The sequence below is a fragment of the Pipistrellus kuhlii genome, unplaced genomic scaffold (assembly GCF_014108245.1).
Source record: "Pipistrellus kuhlii isolate mPipKuh1 unplaced genomic scaffold, mPipKuh1.p scaffold_m20_p_3, whole genome shotgun sequence".
Lineage (NCBI taxonomy): Eukaryota > Metazoa > Chordata > Mammalia > Chiroptera > Vespertilionidae > Pipistrellus > Pipistrellus kuhlii.
Genome location: NW_023425529.1, coordinates 113,537,498 through 113,564,902, shown reverse-complemented (window position 1 = coordinate 113,564,902; position 27,405 = coordinate 113,537,498). Strand labels below are relative to the sequence as shown.

General features: G+C 37.0%; 1 protein-coding gene and 1 pseudogene across 1 annotated transcript in view; both read right to left on the bottom strand.

The window, feature by feature from the left end:
* Nucleotides 1-27,405, bottom strand: part of VWA8 (von Willebrand factor A domain containing 8) — a 341,016-nt gene that overhangs the window by 86,161 nt on the left and 227,450 nt on the right. Inside the window, exons 30-37 of the mRNA XM_036454732.2 lie at nucleotides 24,443-24,553; nucleotides 23,461-23,525; nucleotides 22,943-23,068; nucleotides 21,532-21,641; nucleotides 20,737-20,891; nucleotides 16,561-16,756; nucleotides 10,522-10,603; nucleotides 6,673-6,874 (exon numbers count right to left, since the gene is read on the bottom strand). Coding sequence (XP_036310625.1) covers nucleotides 6,673-6,874; nucleotides 10,522-10,603; nucleotides 16,561-16,756; nucleotides 20,737-20,891; nucleotides 21,532-21,641; nucleotides 22,943-23,068; nucleotides 23,461-23,525; nucleotides 24,443-24,553 — 1,047 coding nt within the window. The remainder of the gene's footprint in view (nucleotides 1-6,672; nucleotides 6,875-10,521; nucleotides 10,604-16,560; nucleotides 16,757-20,736; nucleotides 20,892-21,531; nucleotides 21,642-22,942; nucleotides 23,069-23,460; nucleotides 23,526-24,442; nucleotides 24,554-27,405) is intronic.
* LOC118728327 lies at nucleotides 24,560-26,023 on the bottom strand (annotated as a pseudogene).

The window sequence follows — 27,405 nt, the reverse complement described above, 5'->3', positions numbered from 1 at the left end:
CATGTTTTTAACTTTTTTTCTGTTTTTGTTTGTTTACTAAGTACTTACTCTGTGCCAGACATTAATGTATTTCATTCTTACAACAACTTTGTAAGGCATGACGATCCTATCTTTATATAATTGAAAGGAAAGAGTAGAAAGAACAAGTAATTGGCAAAGATCACAGACAAAGTAGAACATGGATTTGAACCCATATTTAACCACTTCAAACTATGCGTTTAAACAATAGGCTATATGGCCTATGAATAAAATTACAATTCTATCTATAATATAACAGTAAGGTTTTATTTCTACTGCCACTGTGATGTGCTGACTTTACCTGAGTATATAAATTATGAGCTCAGAGCCATAAAAATTCTATAGCCATTGACTCAACATAATCACTGCATTTGACATCTCAATTTATAATTGAAACAATGTAGAATTAATTTGTTTTCCTTATGCTTCAAAATCATACACTTGTTGTCTTGCTTATCTTAAGAAGGTGATTTGATTTTAGATATTTTTAGCAATTACTGATAAAGCTGTGATCCAATAAAAACAATACGTTTGGAGGAGTGTAAAAAAAAAAACACCTATCAGTTTCCTTCTGAAATACAGTGTTAGAAGAAAGGTGGCCCCTGTGCATGAACCCAGGACTGTTATCCTACCTGAGGGCAGACTTCTCTCTAATCCTTTACTCAAACCAAATTTCTAGTTCAAGAAGAACACTGTCGATTGGTAAGTAGGATAACTGCCAAGTTTCAACATTTCCCAAGGCAACATGATATTCCATCTTATCTGCATCCTCAATACCCTTTCTCATCTTTTGCTTCTCTCTTGCTCCTTATCTACATTTCCATTGCCGTATTCCTAGAAGGTTTTGCAGTTAGGTAACTGTCATAATTCTCCCTGGGGTGCTACAGGCTTACCCAGACCAGCAGCATGTTGGAGCCAGCTTGAGAAATGATTGCTAGAAGGAATTGTGAGAGCAGACTGTTAACTTGGTAGCTTGAAATCAGCCATGGAGGAAACATGTACACCATGGAAAAGGATAAATATTATAAACTGCCCCACCTCACCCCAGGGAGCTAGTTCGTCAGCACACCATTGGGTATATCATGCTCTCCAGGGGATCTTGCGCTTTCATCAAGCACTGCTGATCTAAAATTAGAATCAAAGTGAACTTCTATGGCTGGGATTTCCCTAATAGAAACAAACAATGGGAAAATTCTTGGAGGCACTGCCCAAGAGTTACTATATATACAAACAGCTAGACCATCCTCTGAAAATCAGCTCTATTGACACATTACTAGGAGATATGGTGGGAAATTACAAATTTTTTTATAAAAAGCATTGCCTTTCTGGGCCAAGTATGATTTCCAAAGGCAAATGTGTATATAAATGTTCTGCAAAATATGTATTATTCTATAACATTGATACAGTGAATCAGACTGTTAAGTATTTTTAGAGTTACCAATGAGAGCAGTGAATAATGTACAAAAGTGGACTCTGGTCCTTAAAAAGAACAAAGAATTTCAAACCTCCAAAGAGGATCTGAAGGTAACAGCTTATACGGCGAAAACCTAAATTTACTAATAGAGTACCAATTAAGTAAACTAGGTTTCCAGAGCTGAAAGTAAGTCTTAGAAATTCCTAACTGTTGAACTAGTGGTTACAGAAAAGGCCAGGCTTAGCTACCTAAGTACAGCAAGCTACATTTACTCATATTCCCAGAACATTTTCTTTGAAATGGGGAAAGGACGAGTTGTGCTTAATAGAAAGTAGCTATCTTTTCCATGTATTTTCTCCATGCGTCTTTCGATTTTCAAATATTCACTGTGTCTGTTGTGTGCCAGGCACACTGTAAAGGGTGAGTAAGTTCCAGTCCCTCAGTGTTTGTGTCAGATGGCTCCACCCATTTTTAAGTACATGGTACTGTTCAGAGGCCTCAAAGAGATTCTACCAGCAACATAGAAAACATTTAGTTTGTGAGTAGTTTACTGTAATTAGAAAACAACATTTGAAAGCCACGACCTTTCAGCCTTTTCGCTGCCACAAGAAGAGCCACCAAGAGCCTTTTGGAGTAGAGGACTTGATTCCTGAGGGAAACTGTGGTGTAGCTATTAGCAGCCTTCTTGGGAAGAATCCAAACTAAATAAAAATATGTAAAAAGCAAGCCTTATAAAGTATACTATGAAGTGTAGTCAGAAGAATTTTGGCTTATAATGAACTCAGGCTTCTATAAGCATGGAATATAAAAGGAATAAAAATTGATTCTTAATAATGGGCTCTTAGGATGACAGTTACAGTGATGATTTGAGTTTGTTGTTATAGTTGCTGACTATAAGAAAAACACATGTTCCTATCAAAGCATGTAAAATTAATGAACACACTGTATATGCAGGGCTTAATATATACTCTCTTGCATGTTATACTCATTAAAACAACTATCAATGAATTCATTAAATAAAACAAAAATTCAAAGCAATAGTGGCTTCAGAGCTATTAACTCTGGAAGCCTGAAATGTAGCAAAAGCATAAAGGATTGGAGATAACGCACATGACTGGCTTAGCTTATCTAAATATAACAGTTCTTTTGACACTAGGCAAAGGAATTAGAGAAAGATGGGGGTCAATAGTCAGTGGTGGATGGCACGGGAGGTTATTTGTCTGGCCTTCGCTGCTGACCTAATGAGCATCACAGAACTGACAGGAACCACCCAAGCACGGGTGTGTAAACCTCCCACACCAGCCTGGGCTGCCTCAAACTACTGAAGAACAAACCTGGCCTTTTAATTTTTATAATGTAAAGTAAGTCCTTTGGCCACTAGATGGAGATCAGGTTACTCTGCCAGGAACAAGGGAGAACCTAGTCTCCTCTCAATACTTCTAATCAAGCTCCTAAATCAGAAGCAGACCCATATTGAATAAAGTATCTATAAATAGGAAGAATTTGAAGGACGGAACAGGAGAACTGTAAAAGACACATTTTTACTTGTTATTACTGCTGCCCCAGGGATAAGTCGTATTTAGACTTAGTTGTGTAAACTACTTGTAAATAATAACATGAACTGTTCTAAATAAGAGCAATTAAATATGCTGTCTCATTGTTTACCAAGCGATGAGAAGGAAGAGGAGAGACATAACCAAAAATTAAAACAACGGCAGACTATTTGGACAATGAATCCCATCTGTTTATACATAAAGACAATTTGTTCCTCAGTTTGAATCTGTACATAAGTATACATTTTCAATATGAACCAAAATGGATCAGGGAACATCAGGGATGGAAGGAGAATGTTAGATAACATCTATTCTAGTTTTCCAAATGAAACTACAATTTCATTCTGAATTATGTAACTTTATTACTGAATAAGTCTTCTTTCTGTGACAGCTGAACATTGAACTGGAAGTATAGTTATATATTTCCTAGAAAATAGTTGGTTTGGGAAAGATCAAATATTCTCCTGTATATTTTTGAGATGTTAGGTACTATATTTTATTTTTGAGATGTTAGGTACTATAATTGTTTATTCCTAACTTGATAATCATATACAGTCAATAAATACCTATTCAGTATTCAGTTAAATAAAAACAAATGAATAATTTGTGACAGTTTAAAATAATTTCATTTGTTGTCAAATAGCTTTAATGACCAGTGTAATTTAATATATATGAATGTAAGCATAAACAAACCTATTAATTTCCTGTTGTGTACGAATCATTATGTTAGAAGCTGAGAATACAGAGATGCACAACAGTCAGGAAAGACACTGGAAGAGAAAAGCTACACAGCTGAACACAAATAGAGGTTAATTTTTGTAGTGGTTGACACCAGTTACCAAAATCATGAGTAAAAGTCCTTTTAAAGTTCTGTTGTAAATGATAAACTTAATAGGCCACAAATGCTGACCATAGGAAAAATATGACCTTAGATGTCTATAACACATGAGAAATTAAAAATAAAAGATTCAAATACTATAGTATTTACTATTAGGTATCAATCACTATAATGAAAACAGGAGCTTAATTAAAAGGGCAAAGGAATTAATGTTCAGAATAATAAAAAAGAACCACAGTTAATTACTTTTCTAATTATTGTTATGGATAGTGACCAACATTCAGTCTGTTGGTGTGATAAATCCATTGCACTTAATGACATATTTATTTTAGAGCTATACATTTGTTTTAGTTTAATTAAAATAATATATGAATACCATTCCAAAAGGATTTGAGGTTGCTTGCTTATACTGGTTTGTGATTTTTTAAAATGTTACTTTCAGTGATTAAGAATATAAAGGAACTAGGTATTATTCATTCACAAATATATGTATTTCTCCTTTAAGGAAATCACAAAAATGACTACATAAAACAGTAATTATTAATCAGGTATCAATAAAATAGTTTGTGGAAATTTCTTATCTCGGTAATTGGCTCTTTGCAGAGCAACACAGATGGCAGAAACCTACCTTTCTTTTTAATGGATAAAAATGAAATGTAAACAAGGAAGTTTTCTTCTGAAGATTAAAATAAATAAATTATAAATAAATGCTTTTATGATATGCTTTAGTATTTATGGGTACACAAGCTTCCTCATTGTTCACATTAGTTCCAGACAGCAGCTAGATTAGGTGATGACTGACTCATTTTTGGAGTCTTGGGGTTTCCTCTCATTTTGGACACCTGTTCCCATACACCTTTCCAGTGTAGGGTTTGGTCTACTTATTCTAACTGCTAAACATGCATTATCTATCTATAATAATGAAAGTGTAATATGCAAATCAGATGAACAGCAGAACAACTCTCCGGACAACATTCCAGATGAAGCTGGGCCTGTAAGGTCCAAGGCAGACGGGGCTGTAAGGGCTGAGCCCCTTGCACAAATTTCGTGCATCGGGCCTCTAGTCCTATCTCATAAAAATAGTAATATGCAAATTAACTCCAACCAAGATGGCTGCGGCCACAGAGTGAGCAGGAGGCTTGGGTCCGCTTCAGGCTACAAAGTTTCAGTTATAGAGGATAAATAAATCCCAGATACCAGGGCCTCTGCTTCGTTTACTGGAGTGTGTGGCTGGCCTGCAAACCATCACAGGCCCCTTGCCTAGGCAGCCCCATGCCCCAAGGGAATCCCTACCCTGATCCAGGACACCCTTAAGGGCAAACCACCTGGCCCCCATTCGTGCACCAGGCCTCTATCCTATCTAATAAAAGAGTAATATGCAGATTGACCATCACTCCAACACACAAGATGGCTGCCCCTATGTAATCAAAGATCCTGCCCCCATGTGGACACAAGATGGCCACCACAAGATGGCCAGCAGGGAAGGGCAGTTGGGAGGGACCAGGCCTGTAAGAGAGGGCAGTTGGGGGCGATCAAGCCTAAAGGAGAGGGCAATTAGGGGTAACTAAGTCAGCAGAGGAGAAAAGTTTGGGGCAACTGGGCCCACAGGGAAGAGCAGTTGGGGGGGACCAGACCTGCAAGGGTGGCAATTAGAGGCAAGCAGGCTGGCAGGAGAGCAATTAGGCATCAATCAGGCTATCAGAAGAATGGTTAGGGGGTTGGCAGGCAGAAGTGGTTAGGGGCAATCAGGAAAGCAGGCAAGCAAGCAGCTGGGAGCCAGTAGTCCTGGATTGTGAGAGGGATGTCCGACTGCCCATTTAGGCCCAATCAGGCCTAAATGGGTAGTCGGACATCCCTCAAAGGGTCCCAGATTGGAGAGGATGCAGGTTGGGCTGAGGGACACCCCTGCCCCATGCACGAACTTTGTGCACCAGGCCTCTAGTATTAAATAAAATCCTAAGCCACATGTGTCAAACACAAGGCCCGCGGGCCAAATCCGTCCCGCCAGGCCTTGCAATGTGGCCCGCACCACGCTGTCATCACTGCACTCCACTGCGTTTCCATCACAATGACAGTTTATGACTGTTCAGTAAACCATTCGGCCCGCGATTTAGGCTTGATTTTAGATTTTGGCCCCTTCTCTGATTGAGTTCAACACCCCTATCCTAAGCCATCATTAAGACTGGTCAACTGAATGATGGTCGCTATGTTGTGCACTGACCATCAGGGGGCAGACACTCAATGCAGGAGCTGCCCCCTGGTGGCAACCTCCCATGGCTGGACAACCTCCCACGGTCCCTTCTCCCCAACTGGGCAAGACTGCCCTGATCGCTGGCCAGGCCGAGGGACTCCACTGTACACAAATTCGTGCACAGGGCCTCGAGTCTGAAAATAAGGAACTTGGTAAAAACACATCTCTATTCGATGCTATCTTCTCTAGTCTAAAGGTTTTGACATTGTAAAATGCACTGCATTTTAGATCCTCAGTATCTCAAGTGGAGATGCTGGCAATGATAGTACACGTGAGAAGAGATGCAAAGTGGTGCAGGAAAATGATTAATGCTTAAGGTTAAAATATAAAAGTTGATTGTATTCACATGCAATGCTATGAGGAACCTGTATATTTAAGCACTGTCAGAGAAAAAGGCACCTTTTCATGGATATCTACATAGATAAGATTTGCCCTTTTCTGGATCTGATATTTATTTTAGCCATTAAAGCAACTATATTTGAGTCATTGGGCTAGCAGTTTTCACAACTAGAGTTTTACCACATAAGGGTACATATTCATGAACTCAATTTATACCTCAATATGCACCCTTAAGAGATAAGATAAATTCAGGTGGTACCTGCATATGTCTGTCATCTTGTCCAATCATGTTTCTCCATTCCATGAGTGAGCGATGCAGATGTTCAAGTCCAGTTTCCCAAAGCCTGATTTCACCTCCCATATCAACAGTAACAACACCACCTCTGCCCCACTCAGCTAGCAGTGCATCTGTATCTGAAATAGTAGATATCCACGAGGTATACGGGGAGAGAAATTCTGATCTGAAAAGAAATCACAGTATTTAAGCAATTGGTAATCTAGATAATGAAGTTAGTTTAACTTGATTTAGGTGCACTAAACTTGCTATAAAGAATTCTAATAATAACCACATTATAAGGTATCACCGGATCAATCTGTGAGTAAAAAAAATACACATTTAGTTACTGGTTATTTACATTTTTTAATGTTTGTTTGTATTTATGGACCCGAGATGACATTAGTCTTCATTGTCGGAAAGAAAAAAATTCTAAACAAACTCATATTTCACAAACAGCAGCGTTAGGTCAGTTTTGAAACTGATGTTTTATTTATGTATATTAACTTCCTTTGTGTTTTGCCTTTTCTAACTTAGAAAATTGTAAGGATTTATAATATAGAATTTATATATTAGTTGTATTATACATTTCATACATATACATTTCCTTTATTTTATTTTTCTGATACATATACAGTCATTTCCAGGAATATAACTTTTGCCTATAAGTGTCAATTGCATACATACTCCCTTTTATTACCTATATAGCTCTTCTATGTAAAATACATACATTAGAAATTCTAATTACCAGTTTGGCTTTCTAAAAACTTCTGATAATAAAAATATAAACTATCATTGTTGATCTGGTAAAACCACAAAACCACTATGTTTTAGAAAAATTATTATAATATACAAAAAATAAACCAAGACTACTTTGACTTTTCTTTTCGGTCTGCCTTGTAGATTTTAAACACTGAAACACAGCCAGCTATTCTGGAATGCAGAAGTCTTAGAAAATGTTTATACAAAGAGAAAGATAACAGTAGGATGGGAACAAGTGTTTCAGAACTACTTTGCAGTGTTAGAAGGACTCACAGAAAGTAACATTTGATATAACAGGATATGACTTATTGTGCTCTCCAAAAAAATATTTATTTTAGGAAATAAATTGGTAGGTACAGACGGTGAAGTAAATGGCTATTTAAGAATAATGAAATGTATTCATGTGAAACTATCTTTGAAACTCTTCTAAGAGCACTCAAGATGTGTGTGTCTAATGAGCACTGTATCTACTGCTTGTATATTTAAATTTCCATGAAACTGGAAATTTACAAAGCAATTTCTTCAACATGTCAATAAAAAGTGCAGAAGAAATTACTTTTCTACAACAATTTGTACACCAGGTCCAGAATCTCTTCACCTTTTTAAAAAATATATATATTTTATTGATTTTTTACAGAGAGGAAGAGAAAGGGATAGAGAGTTAGAAACAATGATGAGAGATACTAATTGATCAGCTGCTTCCTGCACACCTCCTACTGGGGATGTGCCCGGAACCAAGGTACATGACCTTGACCCGAATCGAACCTGGGATCTTTCAGTCCGCAGGCTAATGCTCTATCCACTGAACCAAACTGGTTAGGGGGAATCTCTTTACCTTTAAAAATAATAATACACATTCCCCTTATATATAACAAGTTCTTAAAAAAAAAACACAACAACATAGAATTACAGTAGAGTGAAACCTAGACTTACATACACCCACAAACAAAGGCTAGGGAGTATCATTTTACAAATGCAAGTCATGTAAAAATTTGAGAAACAATACTCAAATTTTACTGAAGGCAAATGTGATATTTTCATTTTGGTTTTGCAGTTACATATAATTTTACTGTATTTTTTACTATTTGAAGTTAGCCATAAAATGAAAAATTCCCGATATCTAGCAGAATGCTCAGTTTAAGTATTATTACTTAGCAACAAAACTGAAATCCAAATGGGTTGTTCCCTTGGATTACATATATGCCAAAATATGACAACAGTTATCTCTAGAGAAACTCAGATATACTGACAAGGAACAGACAGAATCACATGGCACTTAAAATGTGGCAAATCCACATTTAGATGTTTTGTAAGTGAAAACTACACACTAGATACAAAGACTTGGAGAAAGTAAGAAATGTAAATTATCTCATTAAATTTTTATGTTGAATATATGTCAAAATGATAATATTTAATATACATTGGGTCAAATAAAATGTTAAAGTTAATTTCACTTCTTTTTACTTTTTTAAATATATATTTTATTGATTTTTTACAAAAAGGAAAGAGAGGGAGAGAGAGTTAGAAACATCGATGAGAGAGAAGCATTGATCAGTTGTTTCCTGCACATCCCCTACTGGGGATGTACCAGCAACCAAGGTACACAGCCTTGACCAGAATCGAACCTGGGACCCTTGAGTCTGCAGGCCGAAGCTCTATCCATTGAGCCAAACTGGTCAGTGCTCTTTTTACTTTTTTTAATGTGCTTACTAAGGAATATAAAATTACATATGTGGGTCACATTTTACATTTCTACTGAACAGTGCAGCTTTAAATGAATTATGGTGACCAGCTGGCACTGGTTATATATACAATTGCTCTCCAGATGTTCTTTCTATAGCAGGTATAACATATAGGTTATAGAGAAAGTTAAAAGAGAAAAACACAGATATAAAAAGCTAGGGCTAATGAGGTAGAAATTAAGACAAATAATAAAACATCATTTAATGCTTTAAATGTAAAATAAATTCTTTCCTTTTGTAACTTGCACTAATAGTATATTTTAATAAGCATATAATTAATATGGAATAAAGACTTTTTCCAAATGATTAAAAGCCACTTTCCATTAAACTGACACAAGAAGGTATACTTATGTATGCTGGAATAAGTAAATCTATTTCTTTGGATATGTTTTCATATTTCTTGAACCTGACTAACGGGTAAAGGAAACTGTGTTTCTGAGTTATTTTGTAGTGTCATGCTGAGCTTCTTTCTTCTGGGAGTTGGAGAAGGGGCTAAAAGGTGGGGGGGTCTGGTGATATTTTAGGTCATTGACAAGTTCCAGTGTGCCTGGTCTTCCTGTGACACTGGAAGGCTTTCTGGGCTTCTCCGCTTAGGATTTGAAGTGATGTTTTAACCAGTGCTGTGAAGGCTCAGTCGCCTGTGAGGGAGTACATGTGAGGAGGGCAAGTCAGACCAAGGCAGGTACAGGATCAGGTTGAAGGAGCTCATGGGTGGAGGCATCCAGAGAGGGATGGCTGGTGAGGACCTCTGTGTTCAGACACAGAGCAACCGCCTTTCCTTTCATAGCCTCAGTGTAGCTGGTGTGAATGCTTTGCTTCCACCCCTGGACAATAATAAAAGCAGTGACCAGCACTGAGTTTCATCCCCAATCTCTGAAATCCTTTGACCACAATGTGCCCATCTCCATGGTGCAATAACATAATTTAAAGCAATATCAACCAAATGATAGTTAAATTACTTTGATAGTTTGAATACATTTACCTCAGATAACTAACATTAAATTAGTAAGTATGAAAATTTCTATAATACTAAAAATGCTGTTTCAGATACAAAAAAATTTATCATTAGGACATATCAACAAAAGAGAAATGAAAACTACAAGGCTGATAGATTTGTACCTATGTAACATTTGAACATGAAAATGAAAATCGCAGTAAGGCATGCAGAAGAACAGCAAGATATAAACCAACTGTAGCTGGAGAAAAAAAAAAAGAGCTTTCTATTTAAGGAAGCAGAAAGCACATATTTATTCAAAGTACTTGTTAAAAAGTCACTCTTTTTTCTTTTAATCTAACATACAAGCTAAGAACAAAAGTGGAAATGGATTACCTGGGAATAGGGATATATCGGAGTTTTTTGGATTGAAGATCAGTGACTTCCAAATAACCAGATGTTAGTGGAGGGGTAACATCTGCAAATAGTCATAACATGAACAAAGTACTAAGTACTACATGATACCAATATAGAACAGCAACCACAAAAAAAGCACACATCCTATTAAAAGTGGAATGAAGTTATCAATAGCTTGAAGCAGAACTCTTAGGACTCTTGCTTAAGAGATGAGGAAGCTGAAGCTTATAGAAGTAATACAATCATGTGGTGGTTTGCTTGAAGCTATGTATTATAGCCGAAGAGTAATGGAGATGGCTTTCAAATGCATGCTTTTCTGGCTCAAATCTATGATCTGTCTACCACTCCCCACAGCTCCTACTTGAGCTGGCTCTACGGCAACAATAACTTAAAAAATAGCCCCATTTTACAAAATCTGGGCTACTACTGTCTTTAAAAAAACACACAACTTCCCCTACACAGAACCCATACTTTTGAAGAATTCTGTCCATCTAATCCACATGTGTCAAACACAAGGCCCGCGGGCCAAATCCATCCCGACAGGCCTTGCAATGTGGCCCGCACCGCGCTGTCATCACTGCACTCCGCTGCGTTTCCATCACAATGACAGTTTATGACTGTTCAGTAAACCATTCGGCCCTCGATTTAGGCTGGATTTTAGATTTTGGCCCCTTCTCTGATTGAGTTCGACACCCCTAAAGATTCTAATCTTATAAATTTTAATTAGAATGATATATCAAAAATGTCCACACTGAATTTTTGTAAACATGTAGTTTACAAAAAATAGGAAACATGGTTATTTTATTTCATATTTGCAGTTGAAGGTTTTTGAGTAGGGCCACCTGAAAAACTCAAAATCTCTCTTACATATTTAACAAACATGGTTGAGCTTACTTAGTACCAGACATAATGCAGAGCACCGGGGACAGAGAATAAAAAGGTGAGGAACCCCCAGCATAAAAAGGAAAGTTATTTTTTGAAAAAACAGAAAACAGAAATCACAAACACAGCCCTTAAGGACTTGGAAAGAGTTGCAGGGTGGGACTCACAGGCCTGGGGCCAGGTGTGAGCTGCAGAGCTAGGCAAGGAGTGGTGCCCGGGGCAGAGGGGCCAGGCGAAGGGAAGATAATGTGCAGAGACAGCAGAGGGCAAGAAGGGAGAGTTACTATGGTGATCTGACCTCCCAGCTGGATTGGCCGTCCCCAGATGGCCGTTTGTACGAAATGAACATGCTTATCCTAACTAAGTCAGGCACTGCCTGCATTGGAAATGTTGCCTGGGATATAAGGTCCATCTTGGATAAAGTTTTGTATCATATATCATTTTTGACAGTTCCTGCTGCTAAGACCTCGCTGAAGTAGATTGAATTATTTATAGACCCAGGCTCTTTGCCAAAAATGACCAATTATTGAAGCAGTTGGGATGGATCGAGCTGCCTAGCTTTTTGGCTTGCCACTAACAGGAACTATTTTCATAACTATTAGTATTCAGTTAAGCTACTGCCATTAGCACTTTTTAACTGCCCGTGAAAGCAAAGTAAGCCAATTTACTTTAAATTATCTTTTGTTCTACATTTTCCTTTTCTTTCACTGTGCAAATTAATTTCATGTCATAAAGAGGATGAGAAAATTGGATAATGATATGTCTATTTAAAGAAGAGAAAGCAAGAATTTTACTCTTGCTGCTAAAAAACATTTTCACTATTAGAAAAAGCAATTTGTGACTATAAAGTATTTCAAAAAATACTAAAGGTGGTGGTAGTGGTGGTGATAGCTGTAAGCACTTTGAAAACTAGTCAGAATTGATGTTTACTGATTTGAAAATAAATCAGCTCAGAACATATGATTACATTAAGGAAGTAAAAAACCGTGGTCAGATTTCCCTCCCAACTTGGCCAAATCCTTGTCTATCCATTTTAAATGTTCCAACACTGTTGAGAGGATGAGGGCTCAGTAAAGTTCCATTCTATTTATAATCCAGGTGGATTTCAAAGATATGTATAAACTACATTTACGGGTTAATTTACAATAATAATGATGAAGGGAAGCCAGTACTGCAGCGTTCTCCTGAAGAGTGGGGACAGCTTACACGCATAGTGCCAAAGTTAGGAGGAGGTATAAACTGTCAGGCAAAGGCACCAAGAAACTTTTCAGAGGGAAGATGAAATTACATGAAAAATTTACTCCTAGCAATGTAATTTGATGTACATTTGTTAACTACTAGTTAACAATTTTGTAAATCCTGCAATCATGCTGATATCAAATCTTTGAATTTACTAAAAGTTCAAAAAACAGCATACTACTTTCAATCAAGAGTCATTATTTTGTGTTTCAAGAGCTGAGGCCCGTGACTAAAAAGAAGCTAACACTTAGCTAGAAGAAAAACAACTGGAAAAAAGCAATAATCGCTTTTCATCTGCATTAAACAAAGGTTGTACCATAATTGAGCCATCAAGAGAGTAGGCTTTATAGTTTCTATTGATTTCCTTAATAAAAGGTTGATATGCATTAGTTTCTAACTAGTCAGATGGTTGAATTTTATTTACTTTAAAAAAGTGAATTTTCATCAGAGACCTACATGAGCATAGATTAAGGAGTCACATGACGAAAGAAAAAGCAATCAGTCCCTTTACTTCTCTCATCCCTCGCTTCCTGCTTCCAGAGACATGGTCAACTTTTATGCTATTTCTTTGGTATTCACCTTCCTCCTTCTGGTACTTAGTTTAATGATGTTTTAATTTTAGGGATCATTTATTGACTTCCCACCATGGAAGATGAGAGTTTAACTCTTTTTCATACACCCCTTCCCTGCCCAATCTTGTTTTGCCCACTCTCAATATATTTATATGAAAATGTTAGATTAATATCCAGTGCTTATATCATTATGATTATACTAGAGTCCCGGTGTATGAAATTTGTGCACGGTAGGGTCCCTAGGCCTGGCTGGTGATCAGGGCTGATCAGGGCCTTCTGGCTGCAGGCCGGGGCCTCCCTTCCCCAGCTCCCTGCTAGTGTCTTCCTTCAATTTGTGCTGCCCCCTGGTGGTCAGCACTCATCATAGCAAGTCATCGAACTCTTGGTCTCCTGGTGGAACTCCTGAGGGGACAATTTGCATGTTAGGCTTTTATATATGTGTGTGTGTGTGTGTGTGTGTGTGTGTGTGTGTGTGACTGTGAAACTGTGTTAAGCTAGTAAAGGCCCCATATAGTGTGTGTGTGTGTGTGTGTGTGTGTGTGTGTCTGGGTTGTAAGCTTCTCCTCACTTGTGAAGATTCCTATCATAGCAATGTGCTACAATTGGCAGTTTATTCACCTGCTTTTTCTATCATAAAAAGCATTTTAAGAAAATTATGATTTATGTGGAAGGAACTAATAATTCTAAGTATTAACATATAACCAGGACTTTTCAAACACAGAAATAGATTACTGTAATGTATTTAGAATTATATTTACAAAGTCCATGTTAATATAATAAATGTAAATACAGGACAGCATATTACTGCCTCTGTGATGCAAATAATAATCAGTGGCTTAATGATAACAAAGTTTTCATAATTATCCTATATAATAAAGAGATAATATGCAAATTGACCCTCTTGCCTTCACACAAGGTGGCACCCCCATGTGGTAAAAAATGGCTGCCATAAGATGGCCAGCAGGGGAGCGTAGTTGTGGGAGATCAGGTCAGCAGGGGAGGGCAGTTAGGGGCGACCAGGTTGGCAGGGGAGAGCACTTGGGGGCAACCATGCCAGCAAGGGTGGGCAATTAGGGGTGACAGGGTCAGTAGGGGAGGGCAATTGGGAGTGATTGGGCCAACAGGGGAGCAGTTAGGCTTCGATCAGGCTGGCAGGCAGGCGAACGGTTGGGAGCCAGCAGTCCTGGATTGTGAGAGGGATGTCCCACTACAGGTTTAGACCTGCAGTCGGATATCCCCTGAGGGGTCCCAGATTGGAGAGGTTGCAGGCTGGGCTGAGGGACAACCTCCCCAGTGCACAAATTTAATTATTATAATTAAAACCAGTGTGCTTCAGTAAGAATAGCTCAGGACTAGGGATTAGAAGACCTTGGTGCAGACCTGTGCTCTGCTGGCCTCTGGTGGGGAGATCCTCAGCAAATTATTTTACCTCTCTGTTTCCCTGAATATAAACTAGAGATTATATTATTAATAAAGTGGGGATGAAAAGATTAAATGAATTTATGCAAAGAAAAGTGATCAGCAGAGGACCTGACATATGTTATGCACTGTTGTGTATTGGTTTGATATGATTTCAAATCAAAGTTGTTTTTAAATCCATTTGTTTTTGGCAAAGACAAAAAAACAACAACGCACATATTGTTTTTAGAAATAAAGTTGTTTAGATATAAGAATGAAGAAAGTTGTGCCAGAATGTCATTATCTCACTTGTTATTGATAAGCAGTCAGTAGCTCAGATGTTGAGTAGCTCTGCTAGGGGCTTATCAAATAAAATGTGGAGAAACAGCTATGGCAAAAGGGGATTTCACTCTAAATACCAAGAGTTTGTGAGGACCTATTTGAGACTCTCTGGCCTGGGAAAGGCAACTTTTTGCTGATCTAAACAGATCTCTGAACACTTTTGGGGCATTAGCTTCTGCCCTCATAAAGGCAATTCATATACTAGCAGTGGCCTGAGAAGGAGACAATCTCGTGTCCAATGCCATGCTATTGCTCCCTGGCCGCGCGCTGTAGCTACAGGGACTTTTTTTTTTTTTTTTTTTTTTTTTTTTTTTTTTTGGTGGTGCTGGAAGTGTGTCCAGGTTGGTTAAGCAGTCTCTCGTAGAAAGATTAAATTTAGACTTATTTCTTTCATTTCCTCTTGCCTGGAACAATAGTATAATTAACTGATCATTAGTTTGGAGTATGTTGTTTCTTTATTGGCTTATTAAAAGATATTATTCTGGTTGCTATAGGCTTGTGAAATTCCTACAGTGAAATTGTGTTAAGCTGGCAAAGACAAATTCAGTCTCTCAGCATAATTTGCAGCCCTAAACAAAACATTCTATATAATAAAAGTGTAATATGCAAATCAACTGGTTGGCCAAGGCATGTGCCAACAGGCAGAGGGAGGGGAAGGCGATGGGGTGAGGTGGCAGTAACCAGCGGCTGTGGAGGGGCAATGAGGGGGGTGGGGCCAGCCTCTTGCTGGGCGGTGCTGTCTCCTGATTGGCCTGCCTCGTCACCTTCCGCAGAGGGAGGCCAGACTGTCTAAAAGCCATCAGTCAGACATCCCCGGAGGGCTCCTGGACTGCAAGAGGTCATAGACCAGGCTGAGAGAACTCCCCCCACCCCCCAACCAAGTGCATGATTTTTTGTGCACTGGGCCTCTAGTGTAGTTATAAATATAAATTGATTTTTGAGAGCACTAATAAGTGAATCCATCTGCATAAGTCCTTGGCCTTTCATCACAAGAATTTAAGCCAGCAATTTTCAACCATTTTCATCTCATGGCACACATAAGCCAATTACTAACATTTTGTGGCACATTAAGAAATATATTTTTGCTGATCTGACAAAAAATAGGTATAATTTTGATTCATTTACACCAGACAGCTATTGTGTTGGCTGCATAATTTTTTATTTGACAATCTAAGGAAGAAGATGTCAGTGGACCTGACTAAATAGTTAGGTATCTCATGTTTTAAAAATTCTTTCACCACACTCGTGTGCTTTGGCACAGCACTTGAAATCTCTGGTTTAAGAAAAAAGTCAGATCTATGTCTAATATTCTAGTGATTTTTAAAAGTCTCTTTGACAACATATTTTAAATAAAGTTATTTTAGAGATTGTAATGCAAATTAAGATGAGTTCTAACAGCAAAGACTAAAACTATACAATGTGGGAAGTTGAGTGAAAACTTTCTGAGTACAAACAGGTCTTTTAAACTACTAGACCACTCTTATAGTTATACTTATAAATATACAATGATAATGATAAATTAAATATCCCTACAAAAAGGAAACTGCCTTTATCTTGCTAAGTTAGGAATTGGTAAGTTTCTTACCTTTTGGGTAGATTTCTTTTAGAGGGACTTCTCCTGGGGGCAAAATCCGGACTATCTGATTAGTATCCACAAGAGCCACACAATTGCTCTGTTTTGGAGTTCCACTTTTCTTCTTCCCCCCATAGAATGCTGTATCAGTGACCCTTGGTTTATGCAAAGATGATGGCCTTTTCCAAGAATAAACTTCACTGGGAGACTGAAAAAAAACACCAAAAAGAGATGAAAGTACTAAAGTGTTATGAACCACATTCACCATAGCTTGGGTAATATAGCCCTCCATGCAGATACCAGTGGTAAACTTACATTTCACAAGTATAAAAAAATAAAATTATTTCTTAAACATTTTGAATTTGGTACAGGAGATAGCTGCTTCACAAATAATCATATTTTTCAGACAAGTGTGATTATACAACATATGTTTTATCTTGAAATGAATTATAACTATAAAGATAAAATATAACAATATAGTTAGTTTAAAAATAAAACAAACACCTAACACATCCACTATTGGCATAAGGAATAGAATATCACCAGTATTTTTTTTTTAAATACTGTATATTTTATTGATTTTGTACAGAGAGGAAGGGAGAGAGATAGAGAGTTAGAAACATTGATGAGAGAGAGTCATCGATCAGCTGCCTCTTGCACACCCCCTACTGGGGATATGCCCACAACCAAGGTACATGCCCTTGACCGGAATCGAACCCGGGACCCTTCAGTCCCCAAGCCGACGCTCTATCCATTGAGCCAAACGGGTTTCGGCATCACCAGTATTTTTTAAAATTAAAGTGTAGTTGATATATAACATTGGATTAGTTTCAGGTATACAACACAGACTCAATGCTTATTTTACCTTACAAAGGGATCACCATGGTAAGTCTACTTATCATAAGGTCCTGATAGCCCACACTGGGCTATGCTCATGCCTGAATGCCCTCCTCATCTTATTTGGGCTCCCTTCAAGGGGACACACCACCTTCATCCTGCCTGGACCGACTGCCATCACTAGTGGTTCCTTCCCCACCACAGATGTCCTTTTCACTTGCTCAGGCTCTGACCTCTGACACCTCACACTGGGACAGTGTTTACCCATTTTTTTAATTTTTACTTTGGATTATTGGTTTTCTTACTCTTGAGTTTCGATAAGTCTTTATATATTCCTAATACAAGTCCTTTGTTGGAAATGTGATTTGCCAATATTTTCTCCCAGCCTGTAGATTATCTTTTCTTCTCTCTCTCTCTCTCTCTCTCTCTCTCTCTCTCTCTCTCTCTCTCTCTCTCTTTAAATATATTTTATTGATTTTCTACAGAGAGGAAGGGAGAGAGATAGAGAGCTAGAAACATCAATGAGAGAGAAACATCGACCAGCTGCCTCTTGCACACCCCCTACCAGGGATGTGCCCGCAACTATTGTACATGCCCTTGACCAGAATCGAACCTGGGACCTTTCAGTCCGCAGACCGATGCTCTACCACTGAGCCAAACCGGTTTCGGCATCTTTTCCTCTCTTAAAAATGTCTTTTACAGAGCTTAAATTTTTAGCATTGATGAAATTTAATTTATTAATTTTTTTATAGATCACATATGAGATGTTTAATAGAAGTGGTGACAGTGGGTATCCTTGTCTTATTGATATTGAAAGAATTGCTTTTAATGTTTCACTATTAAGGATGACATTTGCTGTAGGTTTTTGCAGATATTTGGTATTAGGTTAGAAAGTTCTAATAAGTTTATAATAATTTAGGTGCTGCTGATAAAGTTAACAAAAAACAACATACCCCTTTGTTGACAGTTTTATGAATAACTGAAAGAAATTCACATAGAAGCGAAAAGGAACTGTCTTATAGTAAAAAAGTTATGGTTTCGGGTCAATCACGCCTGAGCTCAAATCCCAGCTGACTTACTCATAATTGTTTTAGCCTAGGGGATACATACAGCCTCCCTGTTTCTATTTCTTCATCTATAAAATCTTGTAGAAGTGCCTGACTATTGCATTAAGGCCTAAAAAATATGAATGATATAGAATGCTAAAAGGCTGCATAATTTATGGATTCTTCATTAAACAAAAATTCATTGAACATCTATGTGATGAGTACCATACTAAATATGAAGAATACAGCTTTTATATATATTTATTTTGTTAATCCTTACCCAAAGATGTTTTTTCCATTGATTTTTCGAAAAAGGAAAGGAGGAAGAGAAGGAGGATAGAGAGAGAGGCTTAGATGTGAGAGTCACATCAGCTGGTTGCTCCCACATGTGCCCCAAACAGGATGAAACCTGCAACCCAGGTAACCTGCCCTTGATTGGGAATGGAACCTGTGACCCTTTGGTCCAAGAGCCAATGCTCTAAACACTGAAAACACCTGCCAGGACAAGGATAGAGCTTTTAATTTAACAAGGCCACTAGTCCTACAGGCCATCAGGAATTTCTACAGGGTTAATAAGAACAGTGCCTTATATTCAACGTGTACTTTCTAACCTTTTTATATTAACACCAGAGGCCCAGTGCATGAAATTCATGCAATTGGAGGGTCCCTGTGCCCTCTTGCAGGGAGACCTCAGGGGATGTCCGACTGATGGGGAGCGGGCTTAAGCTGGCATTTGGACATCCTTAGTGCTGCTACAGAGGCGGGAGAGGCTCCTGCACTGCCACTGTGCTCGCCAGCCATCAGCCCAGCTTCTGGCTGAGCGGCGCTCCCCCTGTGGGAGCACACTGACCACCAGGGGGCAGCTCCTATGTTGAGCGTCTTCCCCCTGTGGTCAATGCACAGCACAGCAATCAGTCATTTTGCCATTTGGTCGATTTGCATATTTGCCTTTTATCATATAGGATTATAGTTTGATACTAATTTCTTTAATCAGAATACAATTTTTAAATAGTTATACCTTCAGAAAAATAGTTCCGGTATTTTCTATAATGATAGCAGCAAGCATTGTACAAAGCATATTAAACATCTCTTTCATTTAATCAAAGCTGCTATACATACTGTATTTCAACAACATGTTTCATTTTCAGTTATATAATACTATAGCAAATGCTTTTTACTTGATAATTAGGAAGACATAGGGCAAAGTTCTAAGCCACATATTATCTATTGGGTCTTGAATTTCAAAAGTCTTTTACTCTGACGTACTCTTCATTCTTAATTACATTCAAGTTTTGAGGTATGTGAGATTGGTATACTATCAAGTAGAACTGACATTTTTATCTTTAAATAATTATATCATCTCACCTAAAAGCTACAAAGGAAATTATGAAAATTAAATGTTTAGTCAAAACACATGGAGCTACATCTAGGGTTATTAGATGGCAACTTGTTCCTTTTATCCAAGTTATCATCAGGGGAAGATGGGGCCTAGTTTCACCTAAAACCAATGACTAACAGCCTCTTCTTTATAGAAAATAATAACTAACAGCAGAAGGGTCCATCCAAAAGAAATTAAGTTGACACCATCAGCATTCGCAGTATAATCTGGATGCTGCAATGACATGATAAATCAGAGCAAAGGCAATAAAAAGTGAATTGATGTTCATCAGTGTTGAAAACTTTAATCTATAGTAATGAAATCCTGACATATTTCACTTTAAAAAGTCTAGAAGAAATGCTTTTTTACTAGTCTCAAATTGTTCCTCTTGGCAGATTACATGACCACACATTAGGATAACATGATCTAAAATCACTCTCAGAGGGTTAAGCATTTACATGCATCACACTTCAAATGCTAATTTAAAAAAAGCAATGAAGCCCTAGCTGGTTTGGCTCAATGGCTAGAGCGTCGGCCTGGGGACTGAAAGGTCCTGGTTTGTTTCCAGTCAAGGGCACATGCCCGGGTTGTGGGCTTGATATCCAATAGGGGGTGTGCAGGAGGCAGCCGATCAATGATTCTCTCTTATCACTGATATTTCTCTCTCTCTCCTTTCCTCTCTGAAATCATTAAAAAATAAATAAATTTTCTTTTAAAGGCAATGAAACTATTCAGGTAAAACATTTCTTAATGTTTGATTTGGAAAACAGAATGTTGATCTGAAATGTTTATCAGAAAATCATTGCATTTTTTTAAAATCATTGCATTTTTAATTACCTCTTCAAATAGGCTATATACAATATTATAGGCTATATATTATAAATTAAGAAGAAATATTTATTTAATAAGTTAAAAAACTGATCTTACCATGAGATCTGGGAAACCAACGACTACTGTGGCATAACTATTCTCATCTGAGAGAATTCGGTTAGGAGAGGCAATCTTTTGTCCCACAGCTGAACTCAGATTCTCGGATGACAGCTGCTCACTTGAAATTTTATGAGGTATGCTGAAAACTGTTTCTGAATAGTGTCAGAGAAACATTAGATACCACATGCCGCTAAAATGCTCCTTAAATTAAATTTTTACAAGATTTCATTATCACCAACTCAAACAGAAAAGCAAGTTAAAAAGGAAAAACACTTTGGATTACATTCATGTCTCTGTCTGAGAAAACTCAGTTTTGTTTTTACTATCAAGGCATCTTCTCAAAGTAATTTCAAGTATTTGTGGCATTTAAAATTTTAATAGCAATGAATATTATCATTAGGAGAGCCCTGCAGAAAAGACGTGAAACTTATCCAATCCATGTTGGTAATGGTATGTTTTAGAGTTTTTTTCATAAATACTATTTACTTCCCCAAAACAGTGATGAATTAAGTAGGAAGCCTGATGGTCTATGTAAAGAGGAAAAATGCTATCCCAAAATAGATTTGGAACCTAAATATATATATAAAAATTCTGATTTGTCAGTTAAAAAAAATTCAAAGACAGAACTTAAAAGATGGTGGATTCTTATTAACTTTTTCCAGTGTAGTGACTAAGTTGGCACTTGGTATAAACTTAACATATGCTGATATTATCGCTGTTAAATGACTCTAGAGGACAGTGTGCACATGAGCATGCACCCACACAGCCATAAACAGAGAACACAGCGCTTACCTGGTGTAACTCCAAACCCTGTGCTGGGCGGCTCCTCCTTCAATACATACAACTGGCAAACCCCACTGTGCTCAGACTCGATGTGTGCGGGCTTAGTTAAAAGGTATTTGCTGTAAACAAACAAAACATCTAAGTGAAAAGCTTTTATTTTTATAGTAATCGTGCAGCCAGACTAGGAAAATCAAGTCTTTCCTCCCAAAGCCTCCTTGTTATATATATATATATATTAAAGACTTGCTTTATTGATATTAAGGTTTTTCTATTATTATATATATATATATTTTATTGATTTTGTACAGAAAGGAAGGGGGAGAGATAGAGAGTCAGAAATATCGATGAGAGAGAGTCATCAATCAGCTGCCTCTTGCACAGCTGCCTCTTGCACACCCCCTACTGGGGATATGCCCGCAACCAAGGTACATGCCCTTGACCGGAATAGAACCCGGGACCCTTCAGTCCCCAAGCCGACGCTCTATCCATTGAGCCAAACCGGTACCGGCTCTTTTGCAACTCCCAGAGTTTCATTGTGATTGTCAACACCGTGTAGAAGAAGGAGCAGTGCATAATCACAATGCAGAAAACAAATGTAACTAAAAATCTAGTCCTTTGTGTAAGAGGGAGGGCTGTAAAAGAAAAAAACAACTGTAATGATAACACACTCTTATTATGGAGCCTGACCTCTGATTTGTGACCGGCGAAGGGACAGAAGTCTTTACTAGTGTAATCTCCTTATTTTTAAGATTTCTGAATGGTGCTGCAGAAATAGCCAGAAATCTTTTGAGCAGACTAACTCTGCTTGCCAGCAGGGGTGCAGAGAAAGGCTGCCTTTGGCTAGTGGATAAATGCATGAAGGAGGGCACTCAACACTTACTGTGCACCCTCTTTATGCCAGGAGCACACAATGTCCCTTGCATCAAGGAGTGTGCCATGCAAGGCGGCCAGCAACACAAACACAAACATAACCAAATAAGAGCACACGTGATCAAATGAAGAAGAAACTTCTAAGAGGTGATTCTGTGAAGTCACAAAAAAGCAACAGCTCTAAGATCCCTTTGAAGACATGATAAACTGAAGATCTATTTTGAAGAATCTCTAGTTAGGCAAGAACACAGTGAGTTCTCAATGTGCTAACAGAAAAAAAATCCTAAAGAAATATGGATTATACATAAAAGTGACTATGTTTTTATTGTTATTTTCAATGCGATCTTCTGAAACACTTTTATAACACCTCTGTAAAGTGACCTTTAATTTACTGTAATTTTCTCTCCTCACTTCTTTTAACCTTCACCCACAGAGATGCTGCCGAATTCAGAAACTGTTAACAGACAGACACAGATAGAACAGTAAGGATGTTGGATAATCGGTCAGTAAGGAGGAGCGATAGCGTGAGATACTACACAGGTCCACCCACTGATTGGTTTTGTTCTCCACCAGAAGCCACTTGTCCTCTGCTACAAGGTAAACTGCCTTGAGGTCGATGGGAAGTGAGATGGTATGAGTTCGCCCTTCCAGCACATCCAGCACAGTCAAGCTGCTCCTGAAAGAGGAGAAGAGAACTGTAACTGAAAGGAGATGCTCAGGATGACAGCTGTGTAATCATGGCACAATCGTTTTCAACCTTAAAAAGAGTATTTTTAAGACTAAGTAATAACATAGAAAAATGTTAACTAAGCAAACAGTTATTCAAAATTATAAACTAAGCATCGGAAGAAATAATGGAAAGTGCCAGCTCCCATGCTAGTGGTGGTTGAATAAAGGAGTTATGAGCACAGTCTCTTCGTATGTCTATTGTTCAATATTCTACAATGTGGGATGAGTTTCTTTTATAATAAAACATTTATAATTTGGATAATTAGTTTTATAATAAATAAATATATTTAAAAGAGGAAGTATAATGGGCAAAATAAGGATCAACAACCAAGAGCTCACCCTTTTTCTTTGTAGAAAACTAGCCAGTTTTTGTGCGAAAATTCTTTACACATTTTATACGTTTCCTAAAGACAAAACAAAACAAAATATCCACATTAAATGTGTCAGATGCAGTCATGTATCTTCAGCTGCTTTGCCTTAAATAAAATTTTTCAACATGTAAAAGTAATTTTCAGAAGAGTTGCCTATTTATTTGGCCAAGACTTATGGCAAATGGACTAAATATATGTCAAAATTTACTGGGAACTATGCACTAAAACATCTTTAGAATTATTAAAAGATAACACCCAATACTGGTTAGAAATAAACGTGCTACCCAATGATTAAAGGTGGAATTTATGCCATAACATAAATAAATAGAAAATGCTTTTCTTCTAAGATTTGGAGACCTTCATGACATTTAAAAAATTTATTTTCATGGACTGTCAAGACCTAAGTATGCTATCCTGCAGAGAAGAGGATAAGCCTTATTACATACCCATGACATTTTTCTAAATGGCAAAATAAATTCTTTGGGTTATCCTAAAATGTTTATTTACTAGTTTAATTTTATTTATCTAGTAGTAATTAGGTGTTGTACTCATGGTTTTATCATATAAATTAGGTGTTGTACTCATGGGTTTATCATATAAATCCAAAACATAAATGCATATCTGGAAAACAAGTTAAAATGGTGCATGATTAGGAATTTGTTACAAATATCATACTCAAGTAGCTCATAATGTCCTATTATCATTAATTCAGTCCTGACAAGCTTTCATGTGTGTATGATGAATATAAAAAGAAGTCAATGATATGTAATGATATGTGTATCTATCTCTGTTTGTATTGTGTTAAAATCTACAAGTGCAGAGTAAGAGAATTCTCTTGTGCATTATAATAAACAAAAGGCAATGAAAGGGATGGGTAGGCATGCATGTTTATGGTAAAAAAGCTACAGAAAATCCTCGACAATTTGCTGGACAAGTTGGGTATTCCTTACAGTTTCCTCCTTGTTCCACCAGGAAGGTTTCTTAGATGTAACTTCTTCTGAAGAGAGGATTAGACGACGGACGGCCCGGCCAGCGGTGTCCAACAACAGGATGACATTACTCTGGGAGTAAAGAGAACATGAAAAGTTCAAGATTTGTTCCTTTTCTGCAGAAGCAGAAGGTCCTTGGCAACCTGGGAGTATAGGTTATAATGATAATCCAAATGGAAGATGGAAATCTTGAAACACTAAAGATGAAGATGCCCAGTCATTTTCTTAACATAGAATTTAAACTATTAGATGGTTTTATGAAGATGTTTCTAACTATATGATGTAGAAGGTATTCTTTTTGAAGATTTTATTTTAAAAGCCACCCCCTTCTTAATATAGGCTAGTTTTATTACATAGTAATGATAAAATTAAGAGAATTAATACTTTTTTATATTTTAAATTTTTTAATTAAGGTATTATATGTGTACTTATCTTACCATTGCCCCCTCCCACTGGGAATTAATATTTTTTAAAAGTTCATTTACTTTATTTTAAAACTTTTTTTTAGATATACTAGGAGTTTATGCTGAATTTATTCCCAGGACATATGTTTTTATTTCTTCAGTTTCTCCTGGGACATCCCTTTCTTCTGTGCCACCTCCTCTTCTGGTTTAGAAACAATCTGCTCTTTTTCAGCAAGTCCTTTCTCTGTGGCAGGGAGAACTCATGTCTAGGCTCCGTAAGTTGTACACTGTATCTCGGGAGCTCTGTTCACCTGGATGTGCTCAGTGACCAGAGAACCTACATCTAAAGCTTAAGTTCAGCAGTGCTCTCTGCATTTTTAAGCACGTGCAGCAAGAAGTCAGCACTCTTTTTGGGCCACTGACCCTGTGTCTGGCCCCACTGTTTTGCCTGGGAACACCTCCCAACTCCACCATTCTCACGATGGAATGGCACACATTGCTTCTGTAAAGTGACAGCCTTCAGAAACTTTGTGGCTTTTTGAATATGCATACCATGGTGGCCTGGACAGTTTCATGAGTGTTCATAAAGTGAACATGAAGATTTGAGCCTCATGATTTTGTGAGGTTTTCTGGGTCTAGTGAATAGTGAACCATTTTCAGAGGTAACCTATGGCCGCTTTGGGGAAGAAGAAGGAAGTCCATGTGCTTTTGTCAAAATGACAAAGAATGTTCTGTTGAAACTCTTTTACACTGTACACACTTATATTAAAATTAAATAATTAAAAATAAATTAATTATTTTCACAAATCTAGTTCAATTCAGAAAATATGTACATGATATATAAAGATGGGTTAGTAAGAAGATATCAAGGACTACAAGAACCTAGCTAGTAATTAGTGTTTCCTCATCTTGTAATTCACTAAGCTTAAAAAATTTTCATAGTTGGTATTGTAATAATGTACAAATGAGATTACTCCAGTATTATTAATCAGTTATGCAAATGAAGTAATAATCTCTTAGTATTTAGAAGAGGTTTTTCAAGAAAATAAATTTTTAACTAAACCTTAAGCATTTAAAAGAAATGAACAGAGTCCAGCCAGTGTGACTCAGTGGCTGAGCATCGATCTATGAACCAGGAGGTCACAGTTTGATTCCTGGTCAGGATACATGCCTAGGTTGTGGGCTCGATCCCCAGTAGGAGGTGTGCAAGAGGCAACTGATCAATGATTCCATCTCTCTCTCCGTCGCCCTTCCTCTTTCTAAAAAATCAATAAAAAACATATTAAAAAACACACGTATGAAATAAGAACTTAAAATTGAGAAAGCCAGGAAATATTAAATATTTTAAAGGGATGAAAAGTTGACTTTTTTAGTTAAAATTTGAAGACCTTTAACAGTTTTGCAAAAAGGCATCAGCAAATTGTCAGGCCTCATTGTTATGTTATACAATTTTCTTTCTTTCCTTTTTTTTAAAATTGGGACTCCTCCATTATCCTAATTCTTATGAATTTTCATTTTAATAAGTTCCTTTGGGGAAAATTAAATCACCCAAATAATTAATATACTTTGCAAAGTTAGGAAATAGAATATGAAATGTTTGTTAATTTCTCCCATAATATCTATTGAACCATTGATATTTAAAACACAAAGGAGAATATAATGGTGAATTAACTATGGCTCTTGTCTTCTATTATATAATTCATTCAGAGAGACATTTTTAAAATGTAAAAGGATTAATGACTCATCTGCAAATCTGGAACCACATAGTGTGATTTCAAATTTATTTTACTACCTAGTATTATTGAGGTTTCCAAGAATTAAATTAGTATGCATATCACATAGTTTCCTTCTCTGTCTATACTCAATCTTGGCAGTCGTAAAAATTTGACTAAGAATTTTTACAAAGCTTAAGTTTTTCCACAAACATCACCCTTAGAATGCATTATTCTATATAAAATGTAATTCTTTATTAAGAATGTATATTAAAATATTCTTTTTAAAAATAACGTTTCATATAAGAAGTATTATTTCTGGCACTTGAAAGTTTGAAAATGATAGTGATACCTGAGTTTTCCTTAAGAAAACATGTTAATAAGTTAAAATTTATAGTTTCTATTCTAGATTAAATCTTTTTTGAAAAACTGTTTTTTAAAGGAGAAATTCTTAAAAAAAATAAAGGAGAAACTCCTTTGTATATGAAAATATATACAACATTAACATGAATTCTTAGTACTGAAGCAATCTGGGGTAACTAACTTTTCTAAGCAAAAAAAAAAAAAAGTCCTAAAATTAATGTCTGATTCCAAAATATGATAAAGCAGATGATTAAACAGATATGATTAAGTAGAAAACTAAGTTACTACAGTTTTTCATTTTTCTTCCTTTTTTAGGATCTAATACTTATATACTCATAACCTGGTCTCCTTAGAGAACTGAAAAACTGTATCTTTCTAAGTGACAGAAAACATGTATTTCCAACCACTGCTGTATTTAGAATTAGTTTTTAGAAGCAATTGGCAA